General features: G+C 36.4%; 2 protein-coding genes across 2 annotated transcripts in view; both read left to right on the top strand.

The window, feature by feature from the left end:
• The first annotated feature begins 244 nt into the window (after window positions 1-244).
• rsph1 (radial spoke head component 1) lies at window positions 245-11,698 on the top strand. Its single transcript, XM_062070518.1, has 7 exons — window positions 245-399; window positions 532-645; window positions 709-814; window positions 4,112-4,202; window positions 7,425-7,560; window positions 9,713-9,784; window positions 10,697-11,698. Exons 1-7 carry the CDS (start codon window positions 349-351, stop codon window positions 10,877-10,879), a joined length of 753 nt encoding a protein of 250 aa, XP_061926502.1. The 5' UTR covers window positions 245-348; the 3' UTR covers window positions 10,880-11,698.
• A 179-nt stretch (window positions 11,699-11,877) lies between these two features.
• pdzk1 (PDZ domain containing 1) overlaps window positions 11,878-13,861 on the top strand; it is an 8,028-nt gene continuing 6,044 nt past the window's right edge. The window contains 3 exon segments of the mRNA XM_062070519.1: window positions 11,878-12,253; window positions 13,304-13,513; window positions 13,581-13,794. Of these exon segments, the coding sequence (XP_061926503.1) occupies window positions 12,251-12,253; window positions 13,304-13,513; window positions 13,581-13,794 (427 nt within the window). The 5' untranslated portion in view covers window positions 11,878-12,250.

A 13,861-nucleotide genomic window follows, 5' to 3' on the forward strand; every position in this document is an offset into this window, starting at 1 on the left:
AACTTTTAAAAATAAAATTAATTTTAAACTAAAGCTAAAAAAAATCCTAATCGGAAACGAAGTTGGCCAAGAGATTCCGTAAAATATGAAAGCGTTTAAAAATCGATATAAAATGTATATTTTATATTGGAGTGTTTGTTTGTTAATTAATTTGACAGTTATGACGTTATATGTTTGTGGGGAAACATAAATTATTGTAAATGAGTTAACACGTATGTGTCGCCTCGACATGGCAACCTACATGCAGGAGACTTCCGGCTTTTAAACTCGGGGTGTTTCTACGCCTCAACACCGCAACCTGTTAGCAAAACTTTATCATTACTGCCGCTTTTAAACTAATTTATTACAATGTCCGATATTGAATCCGACGAGTTTGATGAGGAAAGCAATAAACTCGGGGTGAGAGAATATATATGTTATCTTGTTTTTGTTTAGTAACCTAGGCAACGCTAGCGTGTCATGCTAACAGGCATACTGATTGTGCCGTTTAGCTCCAATAATACCATTTAATTGTTTTTATAATTGGTGCAGGAATATGAAGGGGACCGAAACGAAGCAGGAGAGAGACATGGGAGTGGAAAAGCTACCTTGCCTAAAGGAGACGTTTATCAAGGACGATATGAACATGGCAAAAGACATGGGAAGGTATGATTGATTGTTATTGATACTGTTGTCCATAAATACATGTGGTGTGTTTGATGTCAATAGGGAACATATCGTTTTGTCAATGGAGCAAGATATGTAGGAGACTATCATCAAAACATGAAACATGGACAAGGCATTTTCTACTACCCAGATGGATCCAAATATGAAGGTTTGTGTCAGGAGTTGTCACATTGATTGATTGATTGATTGATTGAGAAGTTTATTGACATCTTAAAGAATTGAATCCATGTAATGCTTTAAAAAGGCAAATGGATGGCACAAAAAGCCAAATGGCTTGTTTCCTTTCCTACTCAGTGGCCTAGTAGTTCAAACCCCGGCCGAGTCATACCAAAGACTATAAAAACAGGACCCATTACCTCCCTGCTTGGCACTCAGCATCAAGGGTTGGAATTGGGGGTTGAATCACCAAAAATGATTCTCGGGTGCGCCATCGCTGCTGCCCACTGTGCCCCTCACCTCCCAGGGGGTGAACAAGGGGATGGGTCAAATACAGAGGACAAATTTCACCACACCTAGTGTGTGTGTGACAATCATTGGTACTTTAACTTTAACTTTAACCATTGTGGTCCATTAAATATTCATCACATTTGATACATTCAATAATAAAATATATATAACCTGTAACATGTATAAAAAAAATTACGTTACATTTTTAAAAATAAATTATGTACATATACACAGTATACATGTCAGGTGATTTGAAAAACTATATACAAAAAATGTGGGTGGGGGGGGGGGGTATATACACTGTACATGACACTGATTGATTGATTGATTGATTGATTGATTGATTGATTGATTGAGAAGTTTATTGACATCTTAAAGAATTAAATCCATGTAATGCTTTAAAAAGGCAAATGGATGGCACAAAAGGCCAAAAGGCTTGTTTCTATTGTGGTCCATTAAATATTCATCACATTTGATACATTCAATAATAAAACATATATAACCTGTAACATTTATATAAAAAAATATGTTAAAAAAAATTGATAAATTATGTACATATACATAGTATACATGTCAGGTGATTTGAAAAACAATATATACAAAACATGGGGGGGGGGGGGGGGTGGTATATACACTATGTACATGACTATGACTCCAAGAGTGTGCAAAACAGAATGAGAATATATACAGTATATATATATACACTATAACCACATATAAACCTGTTTGATGCTTCGGAAAGTTGCTGGGAAACAATTTTGGTTCAGATCAGGTAGAGGTTGAGCTGAGCACTGATTTTATGGCAGTTTTAAAATTTAGTAGGGATGTTCGACTTTTAAGGTCTGTTGGTAGTGCATTCCACTGTGTGGTGGCAAAATAGTAGAATGCATTTTTTCCCATGAGAGTCTTGAATTTGTGGGGGACGAGGTCTGAGGAACTCCCTCTCGTGTAGTACCTGTGAGCATCACTTACTCCGGTGAAATAGTTCGACAGGTACTTGGGTACAGTTTCTCTGAGTATTTTGAATATGCACATTGCTAATTGGTGTACTCTTACTTCAACTCTAACCTAGGTAAATTACCTTGTCTTTGCTGGTGATTATGGTATCACCTGCTTTAATCGTAAAGCCCGGGGATTTACCCAGGTTGTGCTTGGACCCAAATAGGATGGACTCTGTTTTACCCAGGTGTAGTTACAGTTTGTTATCGGAAAGCCAGTGGTTCGAGGTTTGAATTGAAGGCAAAGAAATGACCAATGCAATAGACAGTAAAAAATGTGCGGCAGTAGTGTAGATGGATCTAACTAAAGCATTTGACACAATTAATCACAATATTTTAATCAAAAAACTAGAACAGTATGGCATCAGAGGGTTGGTCTTGAACTGGATTAGAAGTTATTTAACGAACAGGAAACAATACGTGAAGCTAGGCGAACAGACGTCTACAACGCTAAATATATCCTGTGGTGTACCTCAGTGATCAATACTAGGACCACAATTGTTCAATCTCTATATAAATGACATTTGTAAAGTTACAAAAGATTTAAAGTTAGTATTATTTGTGGATGATACAATAGCGTTTGGTTCAGGAGAGAACACACAGAAGCTAATACAAATAATAACAGAAGAAACGAACAAATTAAAAAGATGGTTTGACAAAAACAGACTATCTTTGAATCTCAGTAAAACTAAAGTAATGCTATTTTGTAACAGTAGAAGAGAAAGTCAAACACAAATAGACGGAGTAGAAACTGAAAGAGTAAATGAAACCAAATTTCTAGGTATAACGATTGATGATAAATTTAACTGGAAATCTCATGTAAAAAATATACAACATAAAGTAGCAAGAAACATGTCAATAATGAATAAAACAAAACATGTTCAAGATGAAAAATCACTCCATATTTTCTACTGCTCACTAGTGTTACCATATCTGAGTTATTGTGTGGAAATATGGGGACGGCGTGGCGAAGTTGGTAGAGTGGCCGTGCCAGCAATCGGAGGGTTGCTGGTTACTGGGGTTCAATCCCCACCTTCTACCATCCTAATCACGTCCGTTGTGTCCTTGGGCAAGACACTTCACCCTTGCTCCTGATGGGTGCTGGTAGCGCCTTGCATGGCAGCTCCCTCCATCAGTGTGTGAATGTGTGTGTGAATGGGTGAATGTGGAAATACTGTCAAAGCGCTTTGAGTACCTTGAAGGTAGAAAAGCGCTATACAAGTATAACCCATTTATCATTTTTTTATCATAAATATGGGGAAATAACTCCAAAAGTACACTTCATTCATTAACAGTGTTACAAAAAAGATCAGTCAGAATACTACATAATGTTGGATATAGAGAACAAACAAACCGTTTATTTATTGAATCAAAAATACTGAAATTCCACGACATAGTAAATTTGCAAACAGTTAAAATTATACACAAAGCAAACTATAATCTGCTACCCGAAAATATACAACAATTCTTCTCAACAAAAGAGGAGAAATATAATCTTAGAGAAAAATTTAATTTTAAACATGTGTATGCACGTACAACACTTGAGACCTTCAGTATATCAGTATGTGGAATTCAATTATGCAATGGATTAAGCAAAGAAATCAAACAATGTACTAATATGATCCACTTCAAGAAACTCTTCAAACTTAGTGTTTACAAAGTAAAAAGAAGAAGAACCAAGATAAACATTCTGAATTTATCTCAGCCATCCATTCATTTTCAAGATAATGTTACTCATCTCACCATATGAAATATAACTTACTTTACCAATTATGATTTATTTATTTATTTTTATTGTTATTACTTATGGAAGTGAACAAAAGTTTTAGCAACTGCTATGTGAAGGGAAAGGGGTAGTATTAAATAAGCTCTGCTTCTTCCTACTCCTTTTCAAACATGTTGAATATAGAAACTGGAAATTGTGATGTATCATGTTGTATGCATGCATGTACGAAATAAACTCAAACTCTACTCAACTCAAACTGTTGCTTGTCCACCAGGTTCTTGGTCCGAAGACTTGCGACAAGGCCTTGGTGTTTACACTTACTCTAACGGGGACACATATGAGGGAGAATGGCTAAATCACATGAGGTATTGCTGCACTTTCCACATCACATGTCACTTCATATCGGATGTGTTATTTTTTAAATGTTTTTTCCCGTGTAGGAAAGAAATGTAATGAAATTAACCTTTTCCAGTATCAAACTGTCTTCGCCATACATATAACCTTGATTAACTGTACTGTACAGACACTGTTTGAACTTAGTACCGTATATTCTCAAATCGTACAAGTGTAAAAATAAGTTCAACCCTATTAATGCAAAGAATAAGAATACTTATTCTTTGACTTTGCGGAGTACATTATCTTCTTCCTTTGTTGTTTAATTTGCCATGTTGCACTGAGCAGCCAGGATAAATGCACTTGTAGTACATTGTTCAGTTCTCTACCACTATGGCTCTAAGTGACTGTTTGCAACCCTTACGGGACTACCTAGAGCAGTGGTGTCAAACGTACGGCCCGCGCGGCGGATCGGGCCCGCAAACAGGTTTTATTCGGCCTGCGAGATGAGTTTGCCAAGTATAAAAATGAGCTGAAAGTTTTGAATGAAAGAAACTGCTGTTCTAAATGTGTCCACTGGATGTCACAATAGCATTTTTTTTGTATACCCTGCCTTAGAACGCCTATGACTTCAGAGGGGGCAGGGCTATGTGCCGTGTTAAAATAGAGGCAACACTTCCGTGTTTGGACAAAACGTACTTACTGTATGCTGCTTAATAGTGAGAGTATAAAAAATGCGGATTGTTACGTTCATGCCTTGATTGTTGTTGGTAATGTAACATGGGACATTTCAACCCAAATAAATGCTATTGATAATCTGTACATTTCGTGTTGTACTTATGACCAGAACACATTTTCTGTGCACACATAAATATGCTGAAATAATATGTATCCCCTTCTAACTTCATGTGTGATGAATTAAATGAGTCCAAATTTACAAGTGTTGTAAATAATGCTACTTGTGTACAGAATAAACCACATGATGTTACTACATCCGTTGAGGAAATTGATTAAATTACATTAATAACATCCTGTAATTTGATGTTGATATCATTATTAATTTCATGTTGTGATAGAATAAACATTAACTCCAATGGGAATGTTTTAAAACTCTGCCGGACTCAATTCCACCTATTTGACTGATGAACATTATCACATAATTTATTCAGAAAGTAGAATATTTTCAACCGCAACATGTAAGTGTAAAAAAAACATTATGATTTGTACATTTTTAGAAAGTGATTGGTCTATTTTCAAACAAAAAAACAATCTGAAGTTGTCTATATTTTTCAGTTATCATGCCATGATTTTACCAGTCCGGCCCACATGGCAATAGATTTTCCTCCATGTGGCCCCTGAGCTAAAATTAGTTTTGTTTATGTAGATGTGCTCTGGGCATGTACAGTTGTGTTCAAAATAATAGCAGTCCCACATCACTCACAAGATAAATCACTGTTTTTGTTAGAATTTCAACTTCTACACTGCAAGTACGTTTCTAGAATGTTTAGTAAAGGTATAGAAAACCAACAGACCCAACAGGCATGATGTGCATGCTGCTGATTCTGTGAAACTGAATAATTTACTGAAAGGGGCGTGTTCAAAAAAATAGCAGTGCGTAGTTCAATAAGTGGGGTCATTGAATATGTGGAAAAAAAGGTGTTAAACAAGTGGCCCTTATTTAAGGATCAAGGCAACTGACGCTGCATATGCTGGCTGTGCATTTGTCCTTGGAAAACAGAGTAAAATGGGTCGTTCAAGACACTGTTCAGAAGAAGAGCGTTCTTTGATTAAGAATTTAATAAAAGAGGGGGAAACCTATAAAGAAGTGCAGAAAATGATAGGCTGTTCAGCTAAAAGGATATCAAACACTTTAAAATGGCAGCCAAAACCAAAAAGGCAAGGAAGAAAAAGAAGAAGGACTATTGGAATGGATGGGAGAATAACCAAAATGGCAAAGGCTCAGCCAATGATCAGCTCCAGGAGGATCTAAGATGGCCTGTGAGTACTGTAACAATCAGACCACGTCTATGTGAAGCCAAGCTAGCAGCTAGAAGCCCCCACAAAGTCTCACTGTTAAAAAAAAAGACATGTGCTGAAGCGGTTACAATTTGCCAATGAACACATTGACTGGCCTAAAAAGAAATGGCGTAATATTTGGGGACTGATGAGAGTAAGATTGTTCTTTTTGGGTCTAAGGGCCACAGACAGTTTGTCAGACGTCCTGCGAACACTGAATTCAAGCCACAGTACACAGTGAAGACAGTGGTGCAAGCATCATGATATGGGGATGTTTCTCATACTATGGTGTTGGTCCTATTTATCGCATACCAAGGATCATGGATCAGTTTGAGTACATCAGAATACTGGAAGAAGTCATATTGCCATATGCTGAAGAGGAAATGCCCTTGAAATGGGTGTTTCAACAAAACAATGACCCCAAACACACCAGCAAGCGAGCAAAATCATGGTTCCAGACAAACAGCATTCAAGTAATGGAGTGGCCAGCACAATCCCCGAACTTTAATCCCATTGAAAACTTGTGGGCTGACATAAAAAATGCTGTTCATGAGGCAAAACCAAAAAATGCAGAGGAATTGTGGAACGTAGTACAATTTTCCTTGGCTGCAATACCTGTCGACTCCATGTGCCACAGATGTGAAGCAGTTATCAGAAACCAAGGTTATGTAACTAAATTATAGTTAATAATTCTAAGGAAAGTTGAATCTGCAAGCTTTTCTTAGTTTATACAGTACATTTGAGTTTCGTAAAGAAAGATGTCAACACTGCTATTTTTTTTGTTTTATATTTCTTGACTTTCTGTCAAATATTGTCAAATTAAATTACTTTTTTCCAATTTTCTGGCTTTGAAATAGAATGTGCCGTGTCCCCAATGCATTTGTGTTCATTAAAATACAATTTATTTGAAGAATTTTGAGGTTTACTCACCTTTTTAAACACACTGCTATTATTATGAACATAATTGTACATCTGTATGAGACAGCCCTGAGTGACCACCATTAAGGCAGTCTTTTTTTCCGAGCAGACAAACATTTTTTATTTTATATTAAGAGTGTAAGCTTTTTTAATATATATGTTCTGTTAAACCACTAATGGTAACATACGATGGAGGGTGGTTTTCTTGTTATATTTTTTGGTTTGATAAATGTAGTTTTGAGCAAAATCGAACTGTCATTTTAACTACAAATACAAAATGCAAAATTCCTGTTTTTGATTTTGTTGTATTTTTTTAATAGGCACGGTCAGGGCACTTACTGCTACCAGGACACTGGCTCTGTGTACACTGGAAAATGGGAGAATGGCAAGATTGAGTCGGTTGGAGAGTTCATTCACGCCAACCACAGATACAATAGTAACTTTGTCAACAATATTGTAAGTTGTGTTTTGTATTTAGCAAAAACAATATATACCCTCACTATAATCTAAGACAAGCGCGCTTAGCGCGGTATGAAAAGTTCAAGAATTACAAGAACATAATGCAGCTGAGATAGGCTCAAGAACCCCCCTGCAACTCCGAAAGGGACAAGCGGTAGAAAATGGATGGATGGATGGAAGAATTATAATGCAGTTTTATGAGATAGTATTCCTCCAAACTTTTTTGATTATTTTGTTTGATATCTTTGTTGGTGTGTTTCCTCCTGGATAATGGATAATGTTATGGCAGCATCATCTTAAAACAAAAATGCAGTAAATATAAAGCTATTAAAAAAAGTGGACAAAAAAGACAACATTGAGACACTCCACACATACAATTGAGTCTACAATTATTTATACCCTGGCCAAATTGCAAATTAAATACATTTTTATTTGGGTAATGGGTAACGTTTAGCTGAAAATGACGCTGATATAGTGGCATAAAGCTGTAAATTGTGTTATAGATGTAAACTATTCATTGTTTTCCGACATTGTGAAACATTTGCACCATTTTAAAGGATCCAGGTACCTTCTTGCATAAACTATGGAATTTTAATCAACCCTAAATAGTAAATATTGCATAAAATTGTATTGTATGAAATTGTTGTGGACATAGATTTCTGGTCAAATTGTAAAAAACTTATGATATTTTTGTGTCAATTCCACTAAGAAGATACACATTTAAAACAAAAAAAATCACTTCATCACAAAATGTGGCCAGACGGAATATGAATTAATGTAATCATGTGTGGAGTACCTCTGAATTCTGTTGTCGGTACACTTCTTTTTCTATCTTTATGGCAAACGTCAAATTTGACCACAATATGAAAAATGTTGGATTTAAGTACAAGTCTAAAAACACAAATTAAAATGGGATTAATTCTTAATAAGGCTGACACGTTCAGGTTTGATTACAGCACTTCACTTGTTCCACATTTTGTTATGGTACAGCCTTATTCCAAACATGGATTAAATTAATTATTCTCCTCAAAATTGACAATTATTGTAATTTTTTTTAAGTTTGCTAATTTATTAAGAATTAAAAACTAAAACAATCTTGTGTACATACAGTACGTTTACAGACCCTTTGCTCATTACTTTGTTGGTGCACCTTTGGCAGCAATTACAGCCTCAAGTCTTTTTTAATACAATGCCACAAGCTTGGCACACCTATCTTTCGGCAGTTTCACCTATTCCTCTTTGCAGCACCTCTCAAGCTCCATCAAGTTGAATGGGAAGCATTGGTTTTCATCTAGGTTATCTCTATACATTGCTGCATTGATTTTTCTCTCTATCCTGACTAGTCTCCTAGTTCCTGTCGCTAAAAAACATCCCCACAGCATGATGATGCTGCCACCACCATGCTTCACTGTAGAGATGGTATTGGCATGGTGATGAGCAGTTCCTGGTTTCCTTCAAACCCGATACCTGTCATTCACACCAAAAAGTTCAATCATTGTCTCATCAGACAGAGAATTTTTTTTCTCATGGTCTTGAGAGTCTTTCAGGTGCATGTTGGCCTGGCCACTCTACCTACAGGCCTGACTGATGGATTGCTGCGGAGATGGTTGTCCTTTTTTGAAGGTCCTCCTCTCTTCACAGAAGAATGCTGTAATTCTTACAGAGTGATCATCGGCTTCTTGGTCACCTCCCTGATAGACTAAGATGAATGCAGCAAGGTACAGAGACATCCTGGATGAAAAGTAACTCTTCTCATGCAACTTGATGGAGCTTGAGAGGTGCTGCAAAGACAAATGGGCGAAACTGCCCAAAGATAGATGTGCCAAGCTTGTGGCATCTTATATTTAAAAATATTTGAGGCTGTAATTGGTACCAAAAGTGCATCAACAATGTATTGAGCAAAGGCTGTGAATACTTATGTACAAACATGTGATTTGTTTTGTTTTTTGTTTCTAATTTGTAAATTAAAATAAAAAACATTTCACAATGTCCTTATGGTGTATTGTCTGTAGAATTTTGAGGACAAAAAATAATGTGTTCCATTTAGAAATAAGGCAGTACAATAATAACGTGAAAAAAGTGAAGCGCTGTGAATACTTTCCAGATGCACTCGAGTGTCTAATACTTTCTTCATACTGTTTGTTTGCAGCCGTCTGGCCCAGGGAAGTATGTGTTTGACATTGGCTGTGAGCAGCATGGTGAATACCACCAGATAGAGCAGGTAATCAAGCAAAAACACACTTACTTATTAGCGTGGCAGCCATGACACAATATTACAGTTGATGTGATTTCTGTTCTGACTAAAACGCAGACCACAGATATTAACGAGAATGGTAAAAATATAGAACAAAACAAAAACCTTGAAGGTGCTGCTGCTACTGCCTCTATTCATAACTCTTCATCTATAACTGAAGATACGTGTTGTTCTTCAGTGTGCATCTGTCCATTCTAAGTACATTTTCCAACCAGAAACTATACCAAATTTCCTTTAACGATCTAAAGATAATTTGATATCTCTGGGTGTGTTGCTGCGTATTACTTATAGTAGCTGAACAATGCAGATTACATTATATTCTAAAAATAACCTAACCACACTGATGAAACATTACAAACAACATAACATTATTTTGTGTGCTACTATTCTTAGTTGGCCTTTTTTAAACGTCTACCAAATTTGCTGGAAATCAGCTCAGTTCTTAAAATACAACCTTCTTGCTTCCAAAGTGTGGCCGAGGTGCAATTTGCAGCCTGCAACTAATTGTTTTTATTGTCCCGTCCTGTGACATATTTTACAGACAAAATTAAACGGGGGTCACATTTGAACAGCAGAAACCCAAAAAAACCTGTGTGTGGGGGTCAAATGTCAACATAAATGGCACCTCTAACCCAAAATGGCTGTATACCTTGCAGTATATGGTCTTTGGAAAATGGAAGATCCCCCCCCCCCCCCCCCCCCCCCCCACCATCTGCACTGTAGTACCTCCTAATGAAGAGCTCCTGTATTGGATCTCAATAGAGTGTGCATGTGTACTACAGTAATGTTGAAGTAAATAGCTATGTATGAGACCTAATATAGTAGGACTATTGCAAATAGTAAAGGTTTTATAATATTCTCTTCCTCCACGTATTGCAGGAAAGGGTTGATGGCGACTGGAATGAGTCAGGCGGCACTACTATTCTCAAATGGTTTCCGAAATGTATCACAGGCCTTACTCAACAGGACACAGAGGGTTATATCACAGACCTCCCTCAACAGGAGACGGGGGCTTCCCCCGATGCCATGCCAGCCCAAATGGATCCTCCAAAAGAAGCCTAAGACCAACCTTAGCACACCTTGTACGGTAGTAATTGATGGACCATATCGGATGTACAGTAAATTACCACACATTTAAACACCATGTCAAGAGCACAAAATGGCCCTTTTTAGTTTTGGATCAGTTTGAGCCTATAATGTCAACTTTTTATAAAAATATTATAGCTTTATTTTTAGTATTTAAACTGGTTGTGTTTTTTCAGGTCTCAGTTGAGATTGTGTCACCTTTGTTCCATCCCAAAGTGCTGAGGAATCATAATTTGTTTTTTATAACTGACAGTGAGTACTCTCCCACAGTTAAAGACCATAGTGACTGTAAAGCTCTGCTCCCTGGAAAACTGCACGCACTCTTTCGCCTTTTAAACTTTCCTAAACTTGTCCTCTAAACAATTGTCTGCCCCTGTCTAAATAGTTGTTTTTTTACTTCAATTTGTACTGGAACAATAATTGCAAAATATAAAAGAATAATAATAAAGGCATACAGTAGATACGGTGTTCAACTTTTAATCAAATAAATACATTTATTAAGTACATTGAAATAGTTGTAATTTACTAAACATTATTACAATTATTTGGAATGTTTAAAAAATCTCAAAAAAAAGTGTAGCTGATTGATGAATGTTAGATAGTATCAATGAAAAGACATTCATCTCCAAATGTATTTTTTATACTATCCAAAAAATGTACACAATTATAATTGTATTTTACATAGTTTGTAATCTTGTTTTAGTTTTTATTGAAATACAATGCCAGAAGAAAAAAGCACTTGAGACATGGGTTACATTTTTTTCATTAGAAAGCAAACAATTTTTGCCAAGCTAGCCGCTGCTATATTTATTATTATTTATTTATAGTTTTATTACATGTATTTATTATAATGATTCATTATTAGCATTTGTGAGTTAATTGTTTTTTGGCTATTTTATACCCATTTATAAAATGCTCTTGAGACCACATGTGGCCCTTGAGCCGTAGGATTGTAACCCTTGTTTGAAACTAATTATAGAATTGCGAGATGATTGTACCTTTTATCAGTTCAGCTACAGTACATTAGATTATGTTACCTGGCTATAAAGTATACACAAGTTTGAGTGTAAAAGCCATTGCACTCCAAAATGTGTAATAAATGTAATGGTGTTACAGCTTCATAAACTGCGTTACCAACATTTTTCCAAGAACGTATGACATAACGTCTCAGCCTTGTAGAGGCACTCCTTATAGACCCTGTTAAATAACTCAACCTTTAAGCTCACCTTTGGCTTATCAAAGTCCCTTTTGGAGGACGTGTGGAGGAGGAGGAGAAGCTGGATAACTCTGGAGCAGCCACTTTACACTCTTGCTTTGGGAAGGCTAGCGAGTGAAGACTGGAGCTTTATGGTGAGTGACCCTGTACTTATAGTTTTAATGTATTTCCAACATGCATACAGTTACAATATGGGGTACATCACATTCAATTTCTCATTACAGCATGTCTGAATAAGAGTGGGAAGAAGAGCTTATTTAATATTCCCCCTTTTCCATTTCATAGCAATGTCTAATACATTTCTGTGCTCAACTTGGAACATAAACCAATTAAACGGGTAAATAGATAATTGATCAAGTTAAGTTATAATTCAAATAATGAGATGAATAAGATTATCTCATTTTTCAATAAGGTTCAAGATGTTTATCAGGATTCTTCTTCCTTGTACTTAGTAAACACTTTGCGTTTGAACAATTTCTTAAACTAGATCGTATTGGTACATTGTTCGACTTCTTTGCTTAATCCATTCTATAATTTAAAGAGCTTTATTAATTACAAAGCCATATTCAGAACTGTGGTTACGTGCTGGCACAAAAGAGACCTTAAGTGTTAAATTAAAAAGTATATAATTCATTAATATATACACATTAATAGATCATATTTCAATATTAGTATACAATATACACAAACGTTTTGTTTTAGAAAAAATAAGGAAATTAAATTAGAAAAAATAAATAAATAAAAAGGTAAATATTATAGATTACATTTTTTTTTTTTGTTGGACCTTTACCACATTTTTATTATTTTTTTTAGTATTTTTTGTTGTTAAATCCTTAACTTTGAACTCTTCCAGTAATGCCTGTAGAGTTGCATCACGTGCAGGTGCTTGTCAACCAAAACAACACCACGTCTCACTAGTTTTTTTACAATAATAACATTCGAAATCTAATGACGTTGGTCATGGCGGCATTGGCGTTCAAAGTTCAGCACTCCTCTGAAGTCTGAGTCGTCACCAACTTAATTGATTAACCATTAACTGTCACTGTGACACTTGCATGGACGATCAACTTTAAGACTTTAGGGTTACCTTGCTCTTATATGAATCTAATTTGTTGTCATTTAAATGGGAAATGACTTCATCACATTGCAGTAAGTCCTGATTGTTTTTTTCGCGTGTGCGACAGAACATGGCCGTGTACAAGCCAAAGGTGATTTCTCTAACCAAGAGGCCGAATCAGACATTCGGCTTCTACTTGAGGGTGGAGCACGGCGAGGATGGTCACCTGATTCGCTGCTTGGAGATGGGTGGTCCTGCTGAACTGTCAGGCATGAAGGATGGAGACCGAATCCTCCGAGTGAATGGCAAATTTATCGATGGACTTTCCCATTCTGAGGTGTGTGTGTTCTGAACTGTTCGAGAAAGTCCTGTTCTACTTTTACAAATTGACTTTTTTTTTTTAGGTGGTTGAGCTAGTGAGAAGCAGCGGGGCCACAGTCAACTTCCACATTCTGGATGAAGCTTCTTACAAGCAGGCGAAGAATCAAGGAGTGAACCTGGGTGAGCCTCATCTTACACCAGCAGTCAGCACTGTGGTCCAACAGCCTCTAAAACCCAGACTCTGCTACCTGGTCAAGTCAAGCTCCGGTTATGGCTTCTCTCTTCGCTCGATTAAAGGTGAGTCTGTTCATTGACAGCATCATATAACACACACAAATTATGCATTTTTAAATGTCCAAGACGA

Source organism: Entelurus aequoreus, linkage group LG14 (genome assembly GCF_033978785.1).
Source record: "Entelurus aequoreus isolate RoL-2023_Sb linkage group LG14, RoL_Eaeq_v1.1, whole genome shotgun sequence".
Lineage (NCBI taxonomy): Eukaryota > Metazoa > Chordata > Actinopteri > Syngnathiformes > Syngnathidae > Entelurus > Entelurus aequoreus.

Coding starts and splice junctions, on each gene's coding strand:
- rsph1 (XM_062070518.1), top strand. CDS start 349: ATGTCCGATATTGAATCCGACGAGTTTGATGAGGAAAGCAATAAACTC. Junction 400..531: donor AGGAAAGCAATAAACTCGGG/GTGAGAGAATAT, acceptor TAATTGGTGCAG/GAATATGAAGGGGACCGAAA. Junction 815..4,111: donor AGATGGATCCAAATATGAAG/GTTTGTGTCAGG, acceptor CTTGTCCACCAG/GTTCTTGGTCCGAAGACTTG.